This window comes from Mycena indigotica (genome assembly GCF_014461135.1).
Source record: "Mycena indigotica strain 171206Taipei chromosome Unknown Mind.scaff0014, whole genome shotgun sequence".
In the NCBI taxonomy this organism is placed as follows: domain Eukaryota; kingdom Fungi; phylum Basidiomycota; class Agaricomycetes; order Agaricales; family Mycenaceae; genus Mycena; species Mycena indigotica.
The window spans coordinates 712,350-738,577 of NW_023503013.1; the positions used below are offsets into that span (position 1 = coordinate 712,350).

The 26,228-nt window shown below is 49.4% G+C and overlaps 9 protein-coding genes across 9 annotated transcripts; 4 read left to right on the forward strand and 5 right to left on the reverse strand.

Moving 5' to 3' along the window:
• Positions 1–152: 152 nt before the first annotated feature.
• Positions 153–930, reverse strand: MIND_01306800 (uncharacterized protein; the record flags this gene model as incomplete). Its single annotated transcript, XM_037369527.1, has 2 exons — positions 617–930; positions 153–564 (listed from the first exon to the last, which is right to left on the reverse strand). The coding sequence occupies exons 1-2, from the start codon at positions 775–777 to the stop codon at positions 153–155; spliced, it is 573 nt and encodes a 190-aa protein (XP_037214025.1). The 5' UTR covers positions 778–930.
• A 578-nt stretch (positions 931–1,508) lies between these two features.
• On the reverse strand, positions 1,509–2,446 carry MIND_01306900 (uncharacterized protein; the record flags this gene model as incomplete). Its single annotated transcript, XM_037369528.1, has 6 exons — positions 1,509–1,682; positions 1,730–1,813; positions 1,867–1,957; positions 2,006–2,266; positions 2,319–2,385; positions 2,434–2,446. 6 exons carry the CDS (start codon positions 2,444–2,446, stop codon positions 1,509–1,511), a joined length of 690 nt encoding a protein of 229 aa, XP_037214026.1.
• A 56-nt stretch (positions 2,447–2,502) lies between these two features.
• Positions 2,503–3,282, forward strand: MIND_01307000 (Damage response protein 1; the record flags this gene model as incomplete). The annotated part of the gene is made up of 5 exons (XM_037369529.1): positions 2,503–2,806; positions 2,857–2,925; positions 2,976–3,036; positions 3,095–3,108; positions 3,155–3,282. Exons 1-5 carry the CDS (start codon positions 2,521–2,523, stop codon positions 3,280–3,282), a joined length of 558 nt encoding a protein of 185 aa, XP_037214027.1. The 5' UTR covers positions 2,503–2,520.
• A 451-nt stretch (positions 3,283–3,733) lies between these two features.
• MIND_01307100 (2-(3-amino-3-carboxypropyl)histidine synthase subunit 2) lies at positions 3,734–5,359 on the reverse strand (the record flags this gene model as incomplete). The annotated part of the gene is made up of 6 exons (XM_037369530.1): positions 3,734–4,486; positions 4,535–4,725; positions 4,775–4,844; positions 4,888–4,912; positions 4,959–5,036; positions 5,085–5,359. The coding sequence occupies 6 exons, from the start codon at positions 5,357–5,359 to the stop codon at positions 3,734–3,736; spliced, it is 1,392 nt and encodes a 463-aa protein (XP_037214028.1).
• An 83-nt stretch (positions 5,360–5,442) lies between these two features.
• On the forward strand, positions 5,443–9,132 carry MIND_01307200 (uncharacterized protein; the record flags this gene model as incomplete). The annotated part of the gene is made up of 7 exons (XM_037369531.1): positions 5,443–5,802; positions 5,847–6,135; positions 6,184–6,650; positions 6,709–7,165; positions 7,213–7,872; positions 7,916–8,401; positions 8,453–9,132. 7 exons carry the CDS (start codon positions 5,443–5,445, stop codon positions 9,130–9,132), a joined length of 3,399 nt encoding a protein of 1,132 aa, XP_037214029.1.
• Positions 6,803–7,260, reverse strand: MIND_01307300 (uncharacterized protein; the record flags this gene model as incomplete). Its single annotated transcript, XM_037369532.1, has 2 exons — positions 6,803–6,879; positions 6,939–7,260. 2 exons carry the CDS (start codon positions 7,258–7,260, stop codon positions 6,803–6,805), a joined length of 399 nt encoding a protein of 132 aa, XP_037214030.1.
• A 368-nt stretch (positions 9,133–9,500) lies between the features above and the next one.
• MIND_01307400 (uncharacterized protein) lies at positions 9,501–10,679 on the reverse strand (the record flags this gene model as incomplete). Its single annotated transcript, XM_037369533.1, has 3 exons — positions 9,501–9,974; positions 10,024–10,266; positions 10,311–10,679. The coding sequence occupies 3 exons, from the start codon at positions 10,677–10,679 to the stop codon at positions 9,501–9,503; spliced, it is 1,086 nt and encodes a 361-aa protein (XP_037214031.1).
• A 7,117-nt stretch (positions 10,680–17,796) lies between these two features.
• Positions 17,797–20,378, forward strand: MIND_01307500 (uncharacterized protein; the record flags this gene model as incomplete). Its single annotated transcript, XM_037369534.1, has 4 exons — positions 17,797–18,007; positions 18,063–18,559; positions 18,610–19,254; positions 19,308–20,378. The coding sequence occupies 4 exons, from the start codon at positions 17,797–17,799 to the stop codon at positions 20,376–20,378; spliced, it is 2,424 nt and encodes an 807-aa protein (XP_037214032.1).
• Positions 20,379–22,385: 2,007 nt separating this feature from the next.
• MIND_01307600 (uncharacterized protein) lies at positions 22,386–25,429 on the forward strand (the record flags this gene model as incomplete). The annotated part of the gene is made up of 3 exons (XM_037369535.1): positions 22,386–22,627; positions 22,676–24,618; positions 24,666–25,429. The coding sequence occupies 3 exons, from the start codon at positions 22,386–22,388 to the stop codon at positions 25,427–25,429; spliced, it is 2,949 nt and encodes a 982-aa protein (XP_037214033.1).
• Between the last annotated feature and the right edge of the window lie 799 nt (positions 25,430–26,228).

The window sequence follows — 26,228 nt, forward strand, 5'->3', positions numbered from 1 at the left end:
CATCGATCCCCAATGCGACCATGTCTTGCCAGAGCTCCTTCACATGCGCGGTGTGTGTCATTAGCGTTTGAACGCTCCCTCCACTGACGGCGCAAACGTGGGTAGCCATGGCATGACAGTCTGCTGGCGAAGATAGCATCGTGCGGACCGCCTTATGGCTTGTTAATGCCTGTAAGAATGCCGGAGAAACGGGGAGAAGTGAGCCAATTACTGGAGCCGGACGGCGTGTGTATAGGAAAGGAAGGAGAACAGCGAATGCTGGGGCGGAGGGGAGAACAAGGGGAAGGACAGGGAGGTGGAGCGCTGAGTGCGACCGCGGAGCTGGGGGGTGGCAATGCGGGTAGTTTAGAGCAATGAGCAGCCAAGACGGGTGCATGGATGGGGAAGACCAGATGCGTATCGGTTGCATTCGACGGTGAAGTATTTGCGATGGCGAGGACGTGTGTGGGATATATTGATGTTGGGGATGGAATGAGGGGAATTCCGAGATATGGAGGAAGCATCGTTTTCGAAAGTGCAGTCGGAAGATGACTTGGGGAGAGGTTCGAGGTGCCTGCTAACATTCTGTGTGGCCAGAGGTTAGTAAGGAAAAGCGAATTATCATAGAATGACTGACAATGTAGCATTTTGAAGGAGGTTTTTACGAATATCTTCAACCGACAGAAGGCCGAGATCAGGAGATGCTGCTAGTAGCGCGGCACGTGAGACTTTGGACGATGATGGTCGTTCGAGAGTACGAGGGAGTTGCACGCTAGTTGGCCGCGAACGGGATGGCATGGTAGAAATAGAAAGAGAATTGAATCGGGGCAGAGGGAGACGGTGTTGGCGGAGCGCGGTATTGGAGTAGTTTGGTGACTGACCGCCGGATTTATACTGGTTTGACAATAACCAATACGGACGTGCAAACTTCCTACTCTGGCGGGGCTTCGCATCGAGCGGGGAAAGGCGCCTAATTGTTCCATTGACGAGATCGCATCACATCTTATTATGGAAAATTCCCTCCGGAGATAGTTGCTGTACGAAGAATGATATTTTTGAGTGGCCTTGAGCGATCCAGTGTTGATCTACCCCCCGACAAGGTCATCTGCCTCGAAAATACTGTTACTCCTAAGTCATGAAGAATGTGGACCCGTACCAAGAGCCCACCAGCGGATGAGGTCGACTAGCTGAAAGAAGCTCCAGTCGTTACGTAAGCGCATTATTGTCTTCAGCTTGATCACTGTACCAAGTAACTTCGTTCTCCGCGTTCTTCTTCATTGAAGGCATTTGTTTTGCGTACGGCATATGTGCATTCACAATGTCGCTTTTCGTATGGAACGTGTTTCGCACGCTATTCTCTCCATTATTTGAGGATTATCGGTAGAGACACACGCGGTAGCTCTCTGAGCCGTTAAACGTGTTGATTCCCAGTATACACAATTAGAAGATGATCATCGAACTGACTCCGTGGTGAGTTAAACTGTCATTGAGTTGGATAGACTCTCGTACCTGTACAATTACAATAGATGCTAGAACTCCAAACCCATCTTGCGCTGCACAATCAACGCGGACAGAAGGATATGGTCAAAGAACTCGTGCCCGTCCGGAAATATTGTCAAGACAGCTTCTGGTAGAGGATGCGGTGCATCTAATGGCGGCGGAACAAAAGTTGCGAGCTGGGTAGTAGATGCAAGCGTGTAACACTGAATTGAGAGTTAGAATCACATATGCAAAGAAAAGCAAGTCCTACGATACACATAGGCGAGCCGTCTTCTAATGTGGTTCGACAATCCCATCGTAGACCGATTTCGTCCCATCTCCATGACCAGTGACGCTATTGTAAGTGTCAATAGTTGACAGGACAAAAAGTGCGAGAAAACAGCGCACAGAAGAAGAATTGATGCTATATAAGACATTGACGAGGCGTGTAGTCACATCCCCGATGGTAACGATAGCTCGTCGATGATTTAAAGAGAGCCTAGACTGAATGAACCCGATAAGAAGAAGAACCAAGGAGGTTACTCACTCAAAATCTCCAATAAACGCTTCTTGGGTTTCTTGCACTCGGTGTATCGTGGTGCGATACGAGACCGGCACAAAAGGATTCAAGTTGAGCGCAACGGAAACGCGGTATCGGCCTTGGTCGTCTGAATCTGACGGAGGGACCATTACCATAGGGTCATTCAGGTTGCCGAATCCGGGTTGAGTAAACGTATATGTGAGTGGGTTCTTCGGTTTGCGGACACGGGAGTATCGGGGCGGCTGTGAGCGGTTCGAAGTCAGATAGCTGCAAAATGGTCAGCCTGCTCCGATACTATGGTGTCGAAGAAAATATACACTCTGGCAGTTCAGTGCAGCCATCGCTCCTCTGATTGTCTGTGGGTAAGACTGCTGCTGCTTCTGAGTCTAAGCACTGTGGTTAGTTTGTGGGCGACAGAAGGTTAGACGGCTCACTGAGCAGAATCATGGCGGATGAGGGAAGAAGGCACGGTGGTCAATGACGTGTGACGCTGCTGCATTCAGGCCATCTCTCCAACCACCATGGCGTTGACGCTGGGCACACCCGTGAATACCGCGCTCTTCCTCTTCATCATCTACTCTGTCCGCCGCATCGTCTTTCCCTCCGTGTCCAAGCCCAAGACCATACCACGCGAATTCAAAGCTGGGTACTCTTGGATCCCCAAATCCCACCCACCCACCGTCCTCTTCAAGACATACACGCCCAAGACCCTCGAGCCTTTCAGCGGCAGAGATGGGGGACGCATTCTTCTTGCTATCAACGGGGTCGTCTTCGACGTGACCGCTGGTCGAAACTTCTATGGCCCCAGTCCGTCATTCCTTCCTTGCCGCGAGTGCTTTGCTCAAAGCGGCTCGTAGATGGGATGTACGGTAACTTTGCGGGACGAGATGCCTCACGGGGAATGGCGAAGCAGTCTTTCGATATCGGTGCGTTATAAACCACATCCCCGTTCCCTGACACTCATCTGGCATTGCAGAGATGTTGACTCCCATCGACCAACCGCTCGATAAACTTCAAGACTTGCAGCAGGATGAAATGTGCGTGTTTAAGTATCGCTATCGTATGCGTTCTAAGTGGAATTCATTTTATCTTTAGTGATAATATGCGAGGTAATCCTCTCTCTTTAAGACTGGCTCATTCTTATTGCGCTCTCAGGGTGGATCGACCACTTCTCCAACAAATACATCATTTGTGGCAAGCTAGTCGAGAACGATGCTATTTTAGACTTGCATAGTTATCGCGTGATAGCCCCTCCTTTGCATAAAACGCTCCCAGAGCTCTAACCCTCCTGTCCCCATCCAATAACGATATAGAGCACACGACTAAGATCTTGCCAGCCCAGACTTGATTAAACCGGTCAACCGAAAGTGGCGGAGTCCAATGAAATCGAGGGTGATCGACGTCGGAGACTTTGCTTCCCTTCGCTGGCTATGAACGCTATGTCAGGTGGAACCGCAACGCCCTCTTGGCTAAGTGGTTACAGCGTGGCACTTGTATGACTCAAATGCCAAGATCACTCGTTCAACTCGGGTAGTGGGCATCATCTTTTGCTGCCAAAGATTTTTAAATTTCCCGGCCCAGGTACAATACTTTCTTGTCAATGCTGTACCCCTCAACTACTCATACATTGCTGGAGCAGCGCCAGAGTCTTACCACCTTTCAGGCCAATCCGTAGTACCAGGTCTCAAACAGATAAGGTCATTAAACATTGACAAAAAAAACTATGTACTGGCTCTAGTTGTGATCATCCGCGTAACCCCTCGCAATCCCACTTCGTCCCTGCTCTAGAATACTTGGGGCATCTTGCCCAATACGTGCCTCAAGTCCGCGGAAAGTTCGCTCTTGAAAGAATTGTGCTCCCGCACTGTCTGCGAGGGCCAAAGTCGTGTCTTGATTCCGCACAACCAGGGAGGACGACGAGGAAGATGGCGCTTCGAGGTCACCCTCTGCGGGTTTCCTTGTGTCATCACCGAATCGTTTCATGTGTCTGTATTTTCCTGTTACGACAGAGAAAACAGGCTGGTCGGGGTCGGCAGGATCTGCCGGACTCTCTGCTGAACTGCTGCTCTCGGCCAACAGTTTCCCGAAGTCCAGCACATATTTCCCTGTCCAGCTTTGTTCGGATTGAAGAGCGATTTCCAGCTCGAACGGTGTGATTATCGGACGCAAAAACTCCTTGGCTTCAACGATGCTGTTCTCGGGGCAGGCAACGAGTACGAAGCATTCGACTTCCATAAAGTTGGCGAGTTTAGCTGGGTTGAGCTTGCCGACACTAATGGTGTAGCTTTTTTTGTGTGCACGGGAAAGAATAGCGCGGAGATGTTTGATGAGTGGAAGGTATGAGGCGACGCCAAGAGTGCCAACGAGAATCGCAAACACGTCAGCATCGCGTGCTTTTTGGACAGCGACATAACGGCGCATAAGTAGGCGGTTGGTACGGGAGGATTCTATGCGAGCCATTCGCGAGGTAGGATCGTAGGAGTAAACCTAAACTGTGTGAAATGAAGGAGGGAAAGTAAGTGAAAAGATACTGACTAGAGATTGTGAGTGCGTCATGAGCAAATTCGTTAAGCCCAGACTCTCTCCTCCGATATAGATGATACTAGACACTTCATCTCTGTCAGAATCATCTTCACGTAGTGTTTGCGAAGGCGGAGAAACAAGATCGAGTTGTTGGGAATAGACGGAGATCTTTAGGGTTTTTCGTAAAGCTGTAGCAATATTTTCTGGGCCGCGTTATATGATGAGTGAGAATAGAAGGAGGCCGAATCGCACCAGCCTGATGGGAATAGCCAACATCATACTTCAAAATCGCACTTGTGCCTTGGAAAATAGTCGCAACTTGCTGAGTACAATCATCGATATCGATTGGCTTTTTTCCCAAAGACATAGATGACTGGTAAACGGGAAGTCCTTGTGAGAACATAAGAAACGATGGAAAAACGCACATTGGACTCACAAACTCATGCACGCATAACCATAGTGAACAACTGCGTCTGCCTCAACATGTTGCGCAGCGACCTCGTCTACACAGCAGCTGAGAACAGTCAAAAGCTGCGTTTCAGCAGCTTATTGAACCACGTGCCTGCCGTAGGAAGTATCCGCCAGCACATAGAGTTCTCTGCTGGCCCCAAGGCCAGCTTTCAACTGACGATAAATAGGCACCGACTCATGAAGAAGTTCATCCGGAAATTGGAGAGCAATTCGTTTGTAATCTCCTGCAAGAATACTCGCTATCGTCCGCTTGATATCGAAGAAATCTTCCAGCTCCGCTCGGGAGCGATTTGAGGGTGTACCCTCTATTTCGATTTGACGAGAGATGACATCGGCACCAGAGGCAGAGAATGTGCCCTCGGCCATCTGCTTTTGAATATGAACAAAGCCTGAGCGCGATTTCGATGATGATTACAAGAAGCAGGTTGGGTGTGTGACGTCTTTTGGGAATGTCCACCAAGGACAAGCACTATTGGAACCAACTCAGGGCAGCGCTCACTGCTGGCCAATGGGCGGCTCAATACCCTGCCAAAGCACCAAACGGGACGCTACTCTCATGGTCCGAGCTGTTCCGCAAGTTCAACAAGCATTGTGGCGCAAACAGGGACATTACAGAAGTCGCGTCTCAAACCCAAGCTTTGTCCTTATTACTGGCTGCAAACTCGAAGGATCAGGATAGAGATGACTCGCCACCTGATGGTAGATATGCGTTGGAGCTTGGAGGCGAGTGCTTGCTGGCAGAGGAGCGGATACAAGAAGCAAAAGTTGCCTATGATGTCCTCAAGAAAATCGAGTCTTCCAACTTCGATGTGTGTCATTGCCAGCTTGTTTTCCTTTGCTAACAGCATATCAGACACTCAATTTTGCTCTGGCGTACTACGCATACGCGTTGGGCAACCCCTCGGAATGTTTGGCATATCTCCAAAAAGTCCCCGATGTTTCCCATATAAACGAGCATATCCCTCAACCTGCCAGTCGGACCACAACCGTGTCCCTTCAGGTTCCCGGAAATAATGGTGCAACTCCTTCGATATCCTCAGTTGGTACAAGTCAGAATTCAGCATCTACGTCAGCATCTGCTGAAACTAACGATGGGAGGGCGTGGGCTTTGACGGAATCCCTACGAAGTATATGTCTTCAAGGTGCGAAACTGTTTTTAGGGAACCTTGTTACTTTTAACATCGCTGCAGGCATGTCGCACGAGAAACTATACCCCTCAGAACCCGACAAGGCACTTGCTGCCTACTCCTCGGCCCTCCCCCTCCTCTCAATCACTGAATCCGAACTGATTTCCTCCTCCGCGCCAATCCCTCCCTCCGGAAAACTCAATTTCGCTTCCTTCACGCGTTTCCGCGAACTCTGGCGTTGGGTCGAGTCCATAATTTGGCGCGCCATCTCCCTCGGTGCCCAAATCTGCGATATCAACAGGGAAGACACCCATAACGTCCTTTGGACGTGGTTGTCCCACTACTCCACCTGCACTTCTTCTTGGCCTCCGAATTTCCGCACCAACCATCGCTGCGCCATCTCCGTGCTCTACATCCGTGCCCTGGTTTTGCGAAACGCATCGCCCGACCCCCCAGCAGACCTGGGTAAACCCCCATCATGGCTTCATACCGCTCGTTCGGTCATCCAAGACTACCGTGCTATCTTAAGTGTTTGCACACGTTTTCCCAAGGCGGGTGAACGGAATACAAAGGTCGAAGAGTTCACAGACCTTTGTGTTGCCGTTTGGGGAGGCAAGTGGTGCGGTAGGCGATTATGCTGGCTGGGTTATTGATGTCCTGTGGTGGGCAACAAGGATGACATTCAACTCATATCGCATAATGCGACATATGACGCGCCTACTACAAGTTTCTGGGGACTTGCCACTCGCCAAACGGACGCTGAAGTTGTATGTACAAATCGTCAGCAAAGCGTGGCAAGCGAGCAACTCCACTGTTACCGAGGACACAGACACCAACAAACACTGGGTGGAGACCCTCGTTTCTGGCGCTCGCATGTTGTGCAAAGACGCGTCTTTGGCATCGGAAGCCGAGGGTATCAATGATGTTCGAGATGCAGGGAAACTGATAACCCAAGCAAAAACCCGACTGGACATTCATGATGCAGAACTTGTCGCGATGGTTGATTTGGCGGAGGGCGTTTGGAATACACTCATGGTTCTCAAGGGTATACTTTTTTCTTTTGAATGATCCCGCTTTACTCAACTTATCCAGAGCGGGATGACCACACTCGATCAAGACGACTTGCAGATGCTCACGCATCTTTCCTCAAGGCTGTAGAGGGGCATCCGACTGCTGCAGCATACTATCATCTGGCACTATCATTTGCCCGGCCGGGGCCATCGTACGATTTGGATCAAGCCATCGTCAATGCTGGTCTTGCCGTCGAGGGAGACCCAAAAGAGATCCGCTGCTGGCATCTGATCGGACTACTCTTGGCTGCCTCAGAGCAATGGAAAGCCGCAGAGGAGATTTTCGAGCGTGGTGCCGCATTGGGCGAGCCAACATTACCCGAAGACGATCTCACTAATGGTAATTTTGACCTTTTAACGGCGAATGCGAATGGGAGGCCGATTGATGGGCTACCAGTGTCGGACTCCATCCACCCTGTTATGGAACGGGTTTCTGTTCCACCACCGGCTCCTCCTCCAGTTTTCCTTGTGGAACAGCTGGAGTTGGGGATTCCGCCTCCTGCGACATTGCTTTTGGCTACGGCTGATCATCCATCACCGTCGAGGCAAGAGAAATTTGAATATTCTCTGCAATTGCGGATGTCACAAGCTGCCTTGAGCGAGGTTGTGGATGGTGCTGAAGGTGCCGAAAGCAAATGGCTCGAGGTATTCCAATGGATTGCCGAACGTCGTGGTATAACGGGTAAGAATGCAAAACTTGGCGGATCAATCTCACATTACTGCAGCGGCTGTACCAGAGAGCGGTCGTCCTTCGCCAATGAATAACCTTAAATCCCCTTCGGAGCTGGTTCTTACGGTGTCGCGGACTTCTCATGACAAAGGCCCAGCTGATCAGCAAGAAACGCCCCGGACTTCTGCTGCTGCTGCGCCACCCAGCGAGGATGCTCTTCTGCCGCCTCCACAAATATCTATCCAAGTCCAGCCCGCAACACCAGATGAGGTATCTTGGAACGGACCGGACAACAAGATATCAGAACGAATATCGGAGGAGGGCCCTGTCACACCTACTAGGGTCAATGGGACAAACGGTTCATCCGCTCGGAATCGTTCACTTTCTATCGACAGAGACACATCTTCGAAGTCAAAGAAAATGCAGCAAAAGTTGATCAACCGCGTCAACGAAGGGGGAGCGAGAATAAGCCGTATTTCCAAGAAAATTGGCAGTGGGGTTGTGCGACCGGGAACTTTGCGGAGATCTAGTTCGACACCAGGTTTGTTGATCCAGCGTTGAGGATTTTCAACTGATGTCGACTATTTTTCAGACTTCCATGCAGTGCTTCGACCCACATCATATCAAGCATCCTCAATACATTCCCGACGACGGATTGGTTCTTTGATGCGACGGGAGTCTGACGCTCCCAGTATTTCACCGCCTCCACCGCCACCCCTTCCACCACCACCTGCGGCTCATTCGAAATGGAACCACACAACAACCCGGGAAACGCGTCTGGAAAGCGACCTTTGGCTTATGTCCGCCGCAACATTCCGGAGACTAGGCAAAATCGAGCAGGCAAAAGGCGCGATCCAAGAAGCTGAGGTTAAAGACGAGGGAAACCCAGGTGTTTGGGTTCAGCTTGGGCTCTACCATCTTGCGTTAGGGCAGACGCAGCATGCGATCGACGCGTTGCAGAAGGCGCTATTCATCAACCCTGACCATGTCCCTGCCTCGGTTCATCTGTGTCGAATATACCTCACGCCCGACGAGGAAGCGGATGATGAGGCGTCAATAGAGCCGAGCACCGTCGATCTTGTGGCCGGAATGCTTTCCCATCTGTCGCGCGGGCCGGGGTGGGATGTTCCTGAAGTGTGGTTTTTCTTGGCCAAGGCATATCGGCTTCAGCGGCGGAAAGAACGGGAGCGAGAGTGTTTACATCTTGCGCTACAACTATCAGAGCGGCGCGGGGTAAGGGAGGTGACTAGTGCAGTGGGCTGGTGTATTTAATCTTTGTTTTAACCTTGGAGGTGCTAATGGGACGAAAATTGGCGAAAGATACCAATTCTACTACATGTCCTGGTCCAAGTTGCCTAGTGCTTAATATCTTTTGGCATCAAGTTCCATGACAAGTCTCCCTCACCGAGTGTAAACCCGCTGCATAATCTTTTTGGCCAATAGTCAATGGTGAAGAATTGGACTGGAGGAGATACGAGATAAGATCTTGATCCCGAGTCATCATTTAAGGGTAAGATTCTTACCTATTCTGTAGGGCAATATTGACTGCTTCAGGAAGCTTCTAGTAGCAATTTGATTGGCGAAGGTGAAGTACAAAATAAAGATACCACAGCAAAACCCGAGATCGATTTCCAACACTATCAACACCCAGACCACTCGCGGCGAAACTGCTCTGCCCACGCCATGACGAAGTACACGCAGCCAGCGGGGAACATGCAATGGACCCCGACTTCGTACCAGTCCCATCTCCTCCCGCCCCACCGTCCGCCAAACCGACGCCAGCCTCCGTGGCTCTTTGGCTTGGTGGGTTTGGGCGGCTGTGGTTTGTTGGCCGGCGGGGGCGGGCGTGGGCGTGGTTGGGGATCCCACCAAAGATTGCTGGTCACCCAAATCTGCACGCTTCGACTCATGCAGGTTGTCGTGCCGATTGCGGCCCAGACTGCGGCTGGCCGTCGGGTATGGTCGAGAAGAGTGAGTGACAGGTGGGTTGCTGGCCAGCAGATGGCCTGCAAAGCGAGCAGGCGGATGAGCGTTGCGAGGGGCGGGTAGTAGACGCGCCAGCGGGTAAGCAGGCCCGTGGTTAGTGCGAGGCATTGGTAACCTGTGAGGATTGACTTCGGTGGGTGTCAGATAAAGATGTGAAGAGAAAGAAAACAAACTCACCCAGAGAGCGGAGACGAGGTAGTCGATACGTTCTGGTGCGCGGGGACCCGATGGGGGGTTGTAGAACATAAAAATATTGTACGCGGTGCCGATCAGGGCAGGCACAATCGCAAGCAGACGAGAGAGTTCGAAAAGGAGCGGGGTAAGGCGCTGTTCAAGGGTGCCTGGGGGGACTAAGGGAGCAGGTGCGGGTCGTTTTCGGGAGGTCGGAAGATGGCAGGGCTGCAAAGCAAAAGATATGTCCTTGTCAAAAATGTTACCCATCGGGGGGAAACCAAACAACGCACTGGTTCGTCGAGCTCTGTTTCCGTCTCGCCTGCGCCACGAAAGTCTGGGTCGGTGGATATGGTGTCGACCCGTTCGGGGCCGAAAATGCGTGAACGAAGAGTGGAGGCGTGACGGACGGCTTTGGTGTAAATGACATCGACATCGTCTTCCTCGTCCGTAGTGGTATGGTGAGCATCTGAGTCGGGCTCCATTCGGTGGGTATATGTGAAAGAAGGGGTCGAATGAGAGTGCGCAGTGACTGCAGGCCGGAAGAATGATTGGGGCGGGTCGAATGAAGAGGTGGATCGGTTTCGCGGAGATTCGGGGGACTGCGCGGTCGCAATTATGCCGGTGAGCGCGAGGGAGGCATGGACTCTACTCGAAAGCATGAGAGTAGGAAACAAGACAAGACCTAAAGACGATGCATACTTGGTAAAGGTGGGCGGAACAGATAAGCGTCGATGATGACGACCACTTTGACGTGCTTCTGAAGTGTAATATGCTATCTCACCCCGAGCTGAATGAGGGTACTCCTCTAGCTTTTTCGACATGGCTCAACGGCCTTTGCAACCGGGCAGGATTCGCAGGAAACATGTCTTATGTACAAAAAGAAAAAAAATTGCATCAACAAGGCGGCGTTTTGCAATTGATGCGCAACTCCCTCGCGATAACGCGTCGTTGAATTCGAAGTTCGGTCCGAATCCGATGTCGGAGACGTAAAAAAGATGGGGAACGGGCGACGGGGGATTCCATTCGACAGGCACCGTTGGTACAATGAACAAGCTAGATAAGAACTGAATTCAAGAGAATGGCGTTCACTTGGCAACCTGATCCATAAGTATTTGGCTCCAGAGCGGCCCTTGACACCCCTTGTAATTCTATCCCTATCCCTATCCCTTGTAGACAAAGATGAAATTTCAGCTTGTTATCTTATCTCAAATGAGGACAATGCTTCAATCAAGTTATGCTAAAAGTCACCGGTGACGCGCCAACATATCGAGCTCCCACTGGATTCTAGCTTGGAGCGATCGTTCAACGAATTCCAGCTGGGCATCGTCTGTGAGCCCCTTCATCTCTGCCGCATTGTGGAGAGCAACGAAGAAGCTGGGAAGGCCCCAGATGACTTTGTCACGCAACGCTTTGAAGAAAATATTTTTGGAGGCAAATGTGATCTCGACGAATTTCTTCCAAAGAGGTTTGCTTGTGTCTGCGCCGTATTTGATTCCGGCGAGGATACTGAGCCGCCTTGCATGAACATCGAGGGCTTGCCACGACTTGGATACACCAGCATGAAAAGCAACACGGACCGTTGTGGGTGCAGCTAGGCGGTTGGTGTTCGCAGGGTGGCCATCATGATTGGGATTGGGAGTAACACCTTTGATACTCAGGCTGTATACTTGGACGAAGTGGGCTGCGTTGCGAATCACCTCGGGGTCAGTGCCTTCAGTGTCAAACCGCACAGGACATCCTTTGAGACCACAATGCAGAACTGAAGCATTGTATGGCGAGACAAACGGCGTGATAGTGTCAGCAGTGACGAAACAGTGATCGAGGTCGTTCGGGACACTAGCCCACATAGCGGTTAGCCATGGCTCTACAACGCTTGCAGCTAGGTCTTCGGGCTTGGTGGTAGCAATATGCATATGGACATTGCTTCAGCCGCTCGTTGGAAATAGCCTTTGGGAGTTTGATGCGAGTCCTTAGTGGAGAGTTGGAAAGCGATGTCTACAACAACTTGAATGTCAGCGAAGAACTTGAGGAAGTAACGCAATTGGAAAACAGCTCACATTGTAATGCAGACGCGTGCTTCGAAAAGTCCTCGCCGGCGATGTGCTCGATCAATCTACATAGTCGAGCCAGGATATTCAGCCAATCCCGAAGCCTAAGGATAGCGACACTGGACTCCGACGATGTTGACGTCCTTCAGGATGCGTCTTCATTGGGGTATAAAGGAAGACTCTTCCAGTTCTCGAGGTCGATCATAAACCCATCCACAAGTGACTCGAACGCGCCTTTGGCCGACAAGACGTAGATCTCGCCCGTCGACTGGCTTTTGAAGACAATAGCGGAATCAGAAGCAGACGCAAATACCGACACTCCGACGGAGATATCGATATCAGCGCCAGCGGTAGAGCCCGATGCGTCCACCGCGAAACAGTTTTTTGAGGCTAGAAGTGGCATATAGGTAGCCGGGTGGCGAGTTGATTCCAAGCCATGTTGAGGGTGGTTAGGAGCGAGCAATGTGGTTTTCAAAGGTTGCTGAGGAGTCCTATCTTGGTCTGTGATTCGTTCGCGCATTCGAAAGTCGAAGAGAATGTAATTGGACTTTCATCCAAGAGGTGTCAAATTCGGGCGTCCAGCCTATGCGAGATCAAACGTAAAGTTGATGGCGGCCGGGACCGGCAGGCTTGATTTGGGGCCACCGGAGGCGGTCCGGAGCTCAACCAGAAATGACATTGTTTGAATAATAACCTATTGGAGGAGACAAAAGCCCAGCACTAGTGGTTGAACAGTCAAAATGTCCATAATTTGGACTAACTCACATATTTTTGGTTGCTTCAATAGGTAACTGGTGTGGTGAGCCGGCGATGGATGGCGGTGCGCCGGAGCTGCCAATCAAATTTACGTTTGATCTCGCATAGGCTGGACGCCCGAATTTGACACCTCTTCACACCGGATTTGGTAAAATATCCCTTGAAGTAGAAACTGTTCTAGATTCTGGTAGAATCTAGAACCAAATCAACCTGTGTAGATTTGCCCAGAATATACTTTTTGGAAACTGAGATTGATTTTGGTCAAATATATACTAGTTTTAGCAAGTCTGAAGTGAAAACTATCTATGGCACTGAAACTATGCCTGAAATGGTTCATATCTGCGCGCATATATTTGGTCATGATATCACGCGCATCAAATGTGGCGAAACTGTCAGTGAAATAAAGGATTTCACTGACAGTTTCAGCATGGATGATACAAAGAAAATCAGCAGTGGAGAAATGCACATAGATTCTCTTTGTTTCTATTTGCATTTCTCCACTGCTGAAACTGTAGGTTTACAGTACAATGAAATCATTGTTGAAATCTTAAATTTATTCATGTCAGAAATTGTGATTAAAACTGTCAGTATATACATTGGAGAAATTGTAAGAGATATTGTATGTATATCAGTGACTTGAGGGTCAACCCTCAAGTTAACCCTCAAGTTAACCCTCAAGTCAACCCCAAGGGTCTGACCTCCGGGTAGACCCTACAAGTTCAGTCTCCAGCTACATATTCAAATACATAATTAGTGTCAATAGGATAACAACTTTGTAATGACTTTACACAAACTTTCTAATAAATGTTACCAGATTGTAGGAACCCTTAATACATGTACTATTCAGTTTAGACTTATGTTTCAAAGTCAATGGTTGAGTCAGAAAATGCAAATTACTGACCCAACCCTGAGTTTTCAAAATAGTGGTAGGGCCATATCTCAATGAGTTCTTATCCGTTCTCAACATGTTATATATGAGCAGGAAGGTATTCAATAGGCCTACAAACTGGTATTTAACATAAAGTTCATTGCATACAAAATCACAGACTTTATTACAAAATATATTTTGACTATTAGATTGTTAACCCAATTACTTAATGGTTTCTAGACTTTTCATTAAAAGTTAGATATAGTCAGAAAGGTATTTCAAAGTTCTACAAACTTGATTTCAACCCTGATATGGTTGATTACAAAACCACAGACTTTCACTACAAGTTAAGGTTTATTGAATTAACTTCAAAATTCAAAGTCAACCAAATGACTCCATATTGTATATGGTAGTAGAGCTTCATTGATTGAGTAAGTATTCAGTTCAAACCTATTCAAAATTCATAACCATTGACTCACAGAAGGTGAAATACTCACAAAATATCAACTTTGTTACTTTAGGGCTAGCCTGGCTCAAATAGTATTAGCACTAAATCCCTCTTCCCATTTACTGCTTACCACTTGTAGGGTCTTACCACTTGTAGGATGGAGCACAGGTATAGCTCTGAGTCTGCTTAACTTGACTCAGACCCTGACTCTGACTCTGACTCTGACTCAGACCCAGACCCAGACCCTGACCCTGACCCAGACCCAGACCCTGACTGTTACAGATAAGACCTGGCCTGTCCGCTCCGGCGCTGGTGTCGGGCCATCACGAGCCTGCAACATACAGCACATGACAATGGGGAACGGGCGCCCCAGTTGGAGGAACGCACATGTGGGAAGCACGTGACCGAGAACAATGTGTCGAGCAGTTGCCGAGCCCAACCCAACACCAGGGACTGGGGGGGAGTGCTAGGAGGTTAGGAGTAGCGCCTGGCCCGCAAGGGATATACAATCGTCCCCTCTGTGGCCAGGAATGAGGGCGAGGAGGAGCAGGAGAGGCTAGGGTGTCGGATGTCCGATCACCCCTTTGCGGGCCTGCGTATATAAGGCACAATAGTGTACTATGTACTCTATTGCTTACATTGTCTCTAAAGTACCGCTTCTCTCCGTGCAAAGAGGAATCACCAACTCATCAGGCCTGACACGACCCGATTCAAACCTTTGACCACCAACAGCGACAAGGGACCAAGCTGATCACCCCTCAGCAGGGCCACATATATAAGGTGTGATAGTATACACCATACTCCATTGCTTAGATCACCTATTATACTACCTCACCCTATACAAGGAGGCATCACCAAGTTGACACCGACTCATTGGGCCTTGTCGACATGACCTGACCCTGACACTGACACCCACTTAAATATCTATTCTGTTCCAGGCACTTGTTTCTCAAGAGGAGTCTTGCACAGCCCAACCTGAACCCTGACAGTCAGGGTCAACGTCAGTATCAGGCTTCAGGTCAGAGGCGCGTGCCCGAGAGATTCGGAGAGAACAGGCCAGGTCTTATCTGTGACACTGACCCTACTTAACCCTGACCCTAGTGGGTAAGGTTGACTTGATCCAGGTTAACACCTATATCATATTTGATACAATTCAAAAAGCTCAAATCATCATTGTTATATAATACAATTAGTATTTATAAGCCTTCTTGTGTTCCATCCTGGTCCTTTTCATTGTCCACATTTTACTCTCCCTAGAAAGCATGAGTGGGGGGTTGAAGTGGCAGGGTTTCATGTTAGAATGCACAAAGGAACTGAGAGAGGTATATACTTACCTCATTCATCATATGCATATCTATGTATACAAGATGAGGGTGGAGTACAAGTCAGGTAGGGCTTGTCATGATCAGAGTCAGGGGCAGGATATACTAATCAGGGTCAGGGTATACTAACCCTGACCCTGACCCTGAGACCCTGACCCATGCTCTACCTCACCAACTTCTGAACCTGGCCAAACATGGACCCTTTCAAGATCAACTAGAAAGGGGCAATAGGCAGTTGTAATGTAACAATTGACTATCTGAATCTCATTTTTATAATTGTTTTTTTGAAAAATCAAGTCACTTATATGACTTAACATATCATAATTAGTGAACTGTATTGATCATACTCTATAGATTTTGAGAGATAGGCTACATATACTATATCTGGCACAAGATAATATAGCAAAACATATAAATTATTGTTCTAAACATGTTTTCTGCTTCCATATCTGTGACCTGTAGGTCAACCTAGACCTGGTTGGACCTATACCCAGAAGGGGCAGGGTTTGTTAAGGTCAGGGTCTGCCTTTCAAGACTCAGACCCAGCAGCCCTTTATCTGTGACAGTCAGGGTCAGGGTCAGGGTCAGGGTCTGGGTCTGAGTCAGAGTCAGAGTCAGAGTCAGGGTCTGAGTCAAGTTAAGCAGACTCAGAGCTATACCTGTGCTCCATCCTACAAGTGGTAAGACCCTACAAGTGGTAAGCAGTAAATGGGAAGAGGGATTTAGTGCTAATACTATTTGAGCCAGGCTAGCCCTAAAGTAACAAAGTTGATATTTTGTGAGTATTTCACCTTCTGTGAGTCAATGGTTATGAATTTTGAATAGGTTTGAACTGAATACTTACTCAATCAATGAAGCTCTACTACCATATACAATATGGAGTCATTTGGTTGACTTTGAATTTTGAAGTTAATTCAATAAACCTTAACTTGTAGTGAAAGTCTGTGGTTTTGTAATCAACCATATCAGGGTTGAAATCAAGTTTGTAGAACTTTGAAATACCTTTCTGACTATATCTAACTTTTAATGAAAAGTCTAGAAACCATTAAGTAATTGGGTTAACAATCTAATAGTCAAAATATATTTTGTAATAAAGTCTGTGATTTTGTATGCAATGAACTTTATGTTAAATACCAGTTTGTAGGCCTATTGAATACCTTCCTGCTCATATATAACATGTTGAGAACGGATAAGAACTCATTGAGATATGGCCCTACCACTATTTTGAAAACTCAGGGTTGGGTCAGTAATTTGCATTTTCTGACTCAACCATTGACTTTGAAACATAAGTCTAAACTGAATAGTACATGTATTAAGGGTTCCTACAATCTGGTAACATTTATTAGAAAGTTTGTGTAAAGTCATTACAAAGTTGTTATCCTATTGACACTAATTATGTATTTGAATATGTAGCTGGAGACTGAACTTGTAGGGTCTACCCGGAGGTCAGACCCTTGGGGTTGACTTGAGGGTTAACTTGAGGGTTAACTTGAGGGTTGACCCTCAAGTCACTGATATACATACAATATCTCTTACAATTTCTCCAATGTATATACTGACAGTTTTAATCACAATTTCTGACATGAATAAATTTAAGATTTCAACAATGATTTCATTGTACTGTAAACCTACAGTTTCAGCAGTGGAGAAATGCAAATAGAAACAAAGAGAATCTATGTGCATTTCTCCACTGCTGATTTTCTTTGTATCATCCATGCTGAAACTGTCAGTGAAATCCTTTATTTCACTGACAGTTTCGCCACATTTGATGCGCGTGATATCATGACCAAATATATGCGCGCAGATATGAACCATTTCAGGCATAGTTTCAGTGCCATAGATAGTTTTCACTTCAAACTTGCTAAAACTAGTATATATTTGACCAAAATCAATCTCAGTTTCCAAAAAGTATATTCTGGGCAAATCTACACAGGTTGATTTGGTTCTAGATTCTACCAGAATCTAGAACAGTTTCTACTTCAAGGGATATTTTACCAAATCCGGTGTGCTTGCTTTCATCAGTTGATCCACTTAGTCTCACGTGCCGTTGTGACTGAGAGTCACGCATCCAACTTTTTCGAAAGCACCGCTCGAAGACAGTCGAAGACATACTTCTGCGTTGCTTCTGCGCCTCCTGCATTCTCATCCGAGCTCCGTTCCGCCAATGGCCCTAGTTTTGGAGAGGGAGCTAGACTCCCAAATGCTCGTCATCTGTGAAGGCATCAGTGCATTCTCCACACTCGACGTCATGTCTAGCACTTGGCCACCTCATCGCTCCTGATTACCCACCTACAAAAGGATGAGGGCTTCCGCAGCGAAATCCGATTCTCAACTATGGACAACCTTACCTCTGTCACCGCTGCGCTCGACGCAGGAAAGCTCCCCACCACCCAACAGCTGAACGTCTTTATCGACTGGCTTACCAAATCAGCTATCCCAAGTGTTGAACCGTCTCAAGACACCCTTAGCGGTCAGGGCCGTGTGCTCGCCAGAGATATTCGCGGTATTCTCGAGGCGTACAAGACTTTGGGCGCTAACAAGAACAGTACGTTGGCTAATACTTGTTTACACGGAACAAATTCTCATCATTTTTTGCCCAGACGACAATCTTCTACAAGAGGCTCTCTGGAATCTCTCCCAGACCGAGGTCGATGTAGCCGTCGATACTCCTGAGCAGCTCGTCAATAAGAAAGAAGTCTCCTCTGACGCCAACGCCGTTCGTGATTCTCTCAGGACAATCATTTCCATTGTCTGGGAGAGCATTTCTTCTGAAGGCGGCTTCCTTCTGAGCGACTTCGCCTCTTTCATGCGGTTGACTCTTGCTGATGCCGCAGAGGCTCTCGAGGGCCAAGCGGGTCGTGCTAAGGAGGGGTTGCGCGACGTCGAGCAGGAAGTTCAAGACGGAAAGCGCGATAATCTGGGCCGCGACAAGAAGCGTCTCGAGGAAGAACAGGATGTCAAAGTCGCCTTTGAACACGGGATGGATACTTTGAAGGGTGCCGGCTCAACCGTCATTGGCACCGGTCAAACTCTCAAACAAAAGGCCGAGGCTACCTCCGACCGTACCACTAGTCGCCTCCAAGATGCTTATTACAAGGTCTATTTCTGCCCAGCATGTCGAAGCACTACTGACATCCTGCCTCTTAGGCTTGCGAACGAGCTCAAAAAGATCCCGCCTACCATGATTCACTATCCACCCTTTTCGACACTGTCCATAAATGGGTCGACAAGTCTTTCGAAAATACCACCAACGAGCCTTGGTCCTTCGACACCCTTGTTATCGACGAATCGCCAGATCAAAGAGTCCACAAGGCTCTTGAGGCATTCAAAACCCTCCTTAATCGTCTAGCCGAACCAAAAACCTCGGTCGATGATGTCCTACAAAAAGCGAAGAACTTTTCCTCGGCCGTGCGCGATGATTCTGTTGAAGTAAAGACTTGGGTCGACAAATTCTTCGAGCACTTGCGCCGGAGTTTGGATGACCCTGAATATCCGCGTTCTCAGCGAGCGCGTGTTGTCCGCCACGATCTTCGTCAACGCGGTCAATATATCCTTGACACCGAAAGCGACGCTGGCCGCACTTGGGCCGAGCTCAAGGAGACTTTGCGAACTTTCTTTGCTGCGCTCGCTTCTGATGAAGATATCAAGCGGGTCAGGGATGCCCACATCAAGTTTGGCGAGGACGTCGAAAGTGGTTTGGTTGAGGCGAGTGAAGAGGCAGAGACAGGAGTCCAAGCAGTTCTCGAACGCGCAGCTTGGTTTTGGCGAGATCTTTTCGCTGTTTATGCTCCCGTGAGATTCTCTTCCTTTTTGCTTCACCAAGAAATTAAATACACTATCAACAGAGGTTCCTCGCGATGCTCAAAGACATTCCGATTCCCAGAACCGAGTATGTTGACAACGACATGGAGCTTGTCCTCGAAAATGTTGATGTCTCCTCATTTGGGCTCAACCCGGCCCACATCTTCATCCGCAACATTACCGATGTCGACGTTCGCACCACTGAAAAAGCAGAGACCTTCGCTGGTGTTGGCGGCTTCACTCATATCCGTCTGCAAGCCGTCCAACTCGCACTCAGGAATGTTTCCTTCTTCTACAAGGACAAAACATCCTCTATCCCGCCCAACGAGTTCACCGGCCTGTTGGAGCTCACGATGCCACCACAGGGCATTGATATCGACATCAAAGTCCGACTCATTCCATCTGCCAAAGAGCGCGAAGCCGCGCGAGCATACCACCACATTGAGCTTCTCGATGTGCAGATCTCCGACTCGGTCGAGCTGACTGTGCGCGAGAGCAACCACGCAATCATGCTCGCGATCTTCAAGCCCATCTTCAACATGCGCTTCCGCGAAGCGCTTGCCAAAGCGCTGAGTGAGCATTTGCGGATGTCCCTGAACTGGCTCGGAGGTGTTGCCTGGGATGTAGGTCGGCGAGCGGAGGTTTTCAAGGACGCTGGTGCGGGCAGCGGGACTGCGTTTGTCGGCGCTGTTTGGTCTGAGTTAGGCCGTTTGCAAAGAGAACGACGGAGCGGTTGGAAGGCTACCGGAACTGGGGTTGTTCTTGCGGTGCCTGACTGCGGCCCCGACCAAGGAGGGGCCAAGTTTGCGATGGGAGCGGAGCCGCAGGTGTTGAGTGGAGACAAACGAGGGCCATTGGGCACGGGGTCGGACAGTGTTCAGCACAAAGTCGACGAGGCGGTCAGCTCCGTCAAGGGCCAAGTTGAAGACCTCGGCATCGATGTGAAGGACGCAAAGAAAGACGGTCAGGATGCGGCGCAACAAGTTAAATCACAGCTGCATGGCCTGGCGGATGAGGGGAAGCAGCAAATTCGGTCGTTCCAGCGGACGGTGGAGAGTGAAGCGGCAGCCGAACGCAAGAACGAGGGCTGGAAGAGCGCTGCTTTTGATTTCTGATTTTTCTTTGTATCATTGAACTTGTAGCCCAACCAATTGTACTTGTAGCCACTGTATATATAGCCGCCTTTCGAACCACGCGCTGATTGGTCGCCTCTGCGTTTGAATTTGCGTCCAGCTGGAGTCCTGTTTTGACAAGTGTGTGCATGTGACCGCGGGACCCCCAAGATATCCTCTTCCCGAACTTCCACCAACGGCTTGCTCACTCGGGCTGAGTATATGTAACCCCATCATTAGGCCGCAATGCCCATATAGTAAGTTTGTTCGGGTCCCATCCATCCCTTTCTTTGCCGAAGAGGAAAACAAGCACTAGTTTCCTGACGAACTGTGTCGTGCTGCGTTTACGAGCGCATGTGCTCTGTAACCGCCGACAGTATGAGGGGCGTAATTTGCAATCTGACGGAGCGTGTCTCATTTTTGGATTCGGTTCATGCTGGAACAGCCTGATGATATCTTTTCGCAGGTTGTCGACGTCTTCGGAACCCAACTGAACTGAACTGTAGGAGAATGAAATACGTGCCAGTGCTCTCAACAGCGTATTGTGGGCTGCGACTGTATCTCGATTGCTGGCATTAGAGACAACGCAATGCAATTCGAAACTCTTCGCGAAGTAACAGTCAAGTCGAGAGACATCTAGATCTTCAGACTGCAAACGCGCACGGTGAGCCTTTCTTGAGAGATTTGGGAACGCATGAACTCAATATTGTTGCTACTAGATTATACTCCCATCTCACTCCCAAACCTTTTCGTTTGGTTACTTATTCCAAACTCGAGCGCACGTTTGGCAAATCAGCTCAATTGAGAACCATAAATCAAATACTACGGGGTGGTGAGAGATTGCTTGTATCTTGTAAGCTGGAATCTTGGACATCAACGATTTCAAAGTGATTCAGCCTTTTAGGGTCTTACCGAGGATGAGCCAGGAGCCTTTCACCTGCAAAAAGCGTCTTGGGCGGGGTGCTCGAAAGAAGTTGTCTCACCTTCATCTGCCAGTTTTTCGACTACACCCGCCATCTGCTACACCAATATAAAAGCTGGTTTTCACTGCATATCTTCTTCACTCTAATTACTTGTAGGGTACGTGTTTATTTTGCCTTGCTTGTATCGATAAAGGTTGAGTTGCCGCAGCTCATAGTGCCGATGTGACTTGCGCCAGGCTTAGATATGCGGTCAGCACGGCAAAAGATTCAGGTGCTGAGATGGTGAAGCGAGTAGGTCAGTAGCATTATAATATGTAAGACATATTGTTTTTCGACTTTTTACAATGTACATGATCTGGGGAAGGACATGCAGCTAGCTGAGGCTTCACGATTGTATTTCTCTTTAACTCGACGATAGTGGTTGTAAATTTTGACAAGCCGTTGTCGCTTGTGTCACGTGTGCGCAGGGTTTGATCAATTGATGCGTATTGAAAATGAGGGAATTTTTGATGGGAAGAGTTGCACGTGCCTGGCGCCTGGTCTGTGCGTCGTCTTGCTTCCTCAAAAGCAACGGTCAGACATCTCGATTCTTTACCACTCTGGCCTTTTGGCTTAGATCAAGTGTAGTATCTGTTCTTAAAAGTTTAACCACTTTTATGGCCACACCGTGGCTATTATTGGTTATCTAATTTTTGCCGCCCCAGCTGTCCTGCTCTGCTTGCAACAGGTCGGCGCGATGACCTTGCCGCTGCACTACTGGCTTGTGTCGTCAGGGGATTCATTTTTTTATGCGGGTTAGCTGGCCTAACCCTAACCCTAGACCTCTTACCAGAATATATTTTCTATATAAATGTATAACGGCGCAGAAGGATTATCTAAATTACCTGCCTCGTGTCACGCTTCAAAGTGTTCCTCTCTCAAGTCCCTTCACGTCGGTGTTGTGTCTTTCACAACAAGATGATTGGCCTAACGCTATGCGGGCGGCTTTGCATACATCAAGTCAATGAGCATCATATACCACACTCCTGACTCGACACAACTCCTTACTGTTGTATAAAAACGACCTCGCTCCTTACTTCCCCTCAACATGGCTTGGAAGCAACCCACCGCCGCATCGGCGGCTGCGCCTACCTACATGCCACTCCTGGCCTCAAAAATCTGCTTCGCCGTCGATGCGTCAGGCTCGACCGCTGGTGCTGTGATGCGCAAGGAGGGAGAATTTGTCACGGGAATGACGGACGGCTACCAATACCCAGCGTCCGTCGTTATGTGGGGCAGTTCAGTCACTGAACCCGTCTCGGTAGGGGAGACAACCTGGAACCATCGCAGGTGAGTTTTTCAATCCGCTATTGTGACATCTTTTTGAACTCCATGTAGCTGGGGAACGAGTCCCGAGGTCTTATTTTCCCTCCCTGTCGTGACCAGCGAACTGAAAAGCTGTGATATGTGGTACTTGCTCACCGACGGCGAGGTTGGAAGTCCTGTTCAGTTCGCTCGAAGAACACTTGACGTTGGGATGGCCAACACCCCCGTTGTCTTCGTCATCGTCAACCGCGCTGGTCTTCGCCCTGCTGACATCGATATATCTGTTGGAGTGTCAGTATTTGCGTCTGCTTCCGATGCCGCTATCATCTTCAAAAACCAGGCAATGGGCGAGATGTACGTCTTGTCGGCCAAAGGCGCGTTCGAGTCACTTGTGGATGGGTTTACGATCGACCTCGAGGACTGGAAGAGCCTTCCTTTATACCCCAATGAAGACGCGTTCAAAACAGCCCTGAAGGATGTCAACATCATCGGAGTCCAGCATCGTGTTCAGGGAGGCGCTGTTGATTTGGGTCGGACGTGGCAGGCGAAGCACAACTGTCTCGTGGACATCGATCTTCTTTTGGCGGAAATGGGCCCAACGAGCATTTCCCAAGACGAGTTCATCGACTTGCTCGAAGAAGATACTTTCGATGCCCTTGCGCTTCTCTGCAAAACTCGCGATCTGTTGCCTCAGCTTCGAGCTTGGCTTATTGCACGCAAAGAACGAGCATCTGTCATCGAGATTCGTGATATCTCTGGCGCTTCTGCCCTCTTGCAACAAATACGACAGGATCCCGGTTCTGCAGACTCTACCTCTCTTCGTCAGCAACTACGAACTGCCCACCAAAACAACCTTGCTGACTACCGAACAAGAATTGCGGAGAATGCCCCCTCTCCCCTACTTCCCCGTGTTAACCGGTGTTTGGCTGTGGTAACGGCTCTCGAAAAATCTGGTTATGGGGCGGACATTCTTGATCGTCGATCAAATCGCGCCATGCGTGCTGCTGTTGTCAGCAGTGCTGATGTCGAGTCGCAGTTGTCTACGCTCAACCTTGACGCAGACGTTGAAGCCTTCCGAGGAACCTGCTCTATCTGTTGCGACGACGATGTCATTATGTCGTTCGCCCTCAAATCCTCGGACAGGCCGGCCGACAACACAAGCGACTTTGCGCTCAACTTCCCGCTTGCTGCTGGTGCCTCCGCTCCCAACGCAAATGTCATCAGTGCACAAAATGTCTGCTTCCAATGCGCGTTGGCGATGTATCAGTTCGACCCCGATCGAGCGACGATGTACAACGAAGCCATTGCCGCCGTCATTCCGCTGACCAAGTTTGACGGTGTCAACCGCAAGTACATAACGAACTGTCTGGCAACAGTCCTCACTGGTGGTCTGGCGACGGGAGCGTCGGGCTTGACGCAGGTGTTAATGAGTGTGCTTTTGGAGACGATGCGTCAGAAAGAGTGGGCGAAGAAGCAAAATGAGCAAAATGACAGTGAAATAGCTATGCGACGGGCTGGGATGATGTGGATGCTGCGAAACCTAATCCAAAACTCGTCTTGTCGGGAGACTTTCGACGAGACGGGTCCTTGGGTGCCCTTCCATCAGGCGTTGCGGTGGACGCTGAAGAATTTTGCGGAAGAGGGAATATTGAGCTGGACCGTCCGCTATCCCGTCCCTGGGTTCCTGATTCTGCTGGAGCTGCTCCAATTAGTGGATGGCGTTCAAATACCCGACAATATTCGTGTCGCAAAACTTATGCACGAGATGGTCACGGTTTATATGGCTCGGATGTCGGGGTTCGGCGACAAGCTCGCCGTCCAGCGTGCCCTGCTCAAAATTGTCTTTGCCGAGTTTAATGCGGAAGGTGTTCCGCGAAACTTGCGTGACAACTCGCTCGCCATCAACCCTCCTGATGTCGCGATCCATAGACTTCGGGGTTGGCTGAGTACGCCTGGCTCGACCCGGTTGATTGAGCAAATCGGGGACTTTTCGAGGTACGCGTCCGCCCTCCAATGTGAGCTGTCTTTCAATTGCTTTACTTCTTGTCTGACATTATTCCAGACATCGTTTTCCGACTGTCCACTGAGGACTCGCATCAAACTCCCAAGGGCTATTTCCAACGAGCGGCCGAAGCAGATGTCCATATGCATACGGCTACCACCAAGCCCGAAGACCTAGCTGCAAGTGTTGTCGAGCCATTGTTAACCGCAATGTGGGCTGGTGTTCCGAACGACTTGGATCACTGTTTCGTTACCGCTGACACCATCACGCCCTTTGTCTCGCCATATAGTGCTTCAGTTCTGCATTGTGGTGTCAAGGGATGTCCTGTGCGGTTCGATACCGAAGGCACTGACCCTGAAGTCATTCGCAAGGCCCGCGCAGCCCACTTTGTCCAGGTTTACGCTATCAAAGGTGTCACCCCCAATCCTAACGGTCTCCCCGAGAATACCGGTCGGTTAGCGGCACCCACGACAGTTCATGTTACCTTCCATGCGAGTATCTCCAAGTCCTGGCGGGCATTAGACGTTGACTCCAAGCACGCCATTCTTGCCGAAGTTGCGGGCGGGTTTGACGCGAGCAAGCCTCAGATCACCGCGTTCGTCCGCAAGGTGCTGGACCACATTTGCCTGGAGAGCGGTCGCGGCGACATATACTCCAAGACGCTGGGAGATAAGGTCGTCTGGGCTCTCCCCAGCTTCTTTGCTGCGCTTCACACGGCGGCAGAGATGAAAGGGCTTACGGACGATGCAGAGTTGGATCTTGTGGAAAACTCGCTGGAGGCGAGGATCAAGTGGGAGCTCGAGATGTTGGCGCGCCACAAATGATTACTTGATATTGACATGGACGCTGCTCTGACTTACCCGTGTGGGTTGTACCACTTGTACCCCTATTGTAATCTTTCTGTAAAAACCTTTCGAGCTGAATGTTTGCCCATTCTGTGACCGCCGTGACAAAAACCAGAACAAGATCATGAAGTAAACCAAAGCCGACTTCAGGAAAAAGCTCCACGTTAGTTCCTGTTCACTGCTCAGCGGAAGAAGGCATCAGTCCCGTTGCGATCTTTTCAGCGGACTTAGACTCGGCCTCAATTCTCCAAGTGGCCTGGTCTGGCTAGTGCCACGCTTCCTCCGGCCCTCAAGCAGCGTGGTTTCGGCGTCATCTGCGTCCGCTCTGATAGAGACGCGGTTGAATACAGGCTCTTTCCGCGTGTATCCCACGCAGGGTCCGAACATTGGCGCGGTGGCAACAAAGCTCCAACAACCTCCAAGTTCCTCCTGCCTAACCCTGTATCTTCCTCTTTTCCTTCCACGATGACTGTGAAAACTCTCAACCGATGCCCGCTTCGTGCTCTCCTGCTCTCTGCAGTCCACATAGAAGCAAGCCTGAGGACCCCGACGGTTCGACAGCGATTTGGAGAGAGGTGGCGGAGCAAGACGTTTTTGGAGCCCATTTTCGAACTCGAAGGTGAAGAGTCCGAACTACATGCAGAGCCATGTCTGCAACCCGGCGGAGTTGAGTGTGCTGACGCTCTCGACCGGTTGCCACAGTCCTCTTTGTCTGTCAGGGTGGACGGTGACGTGGACATGGAGTTGGAGTTAGATTCGTGCTTTGTGCAAGCGGACT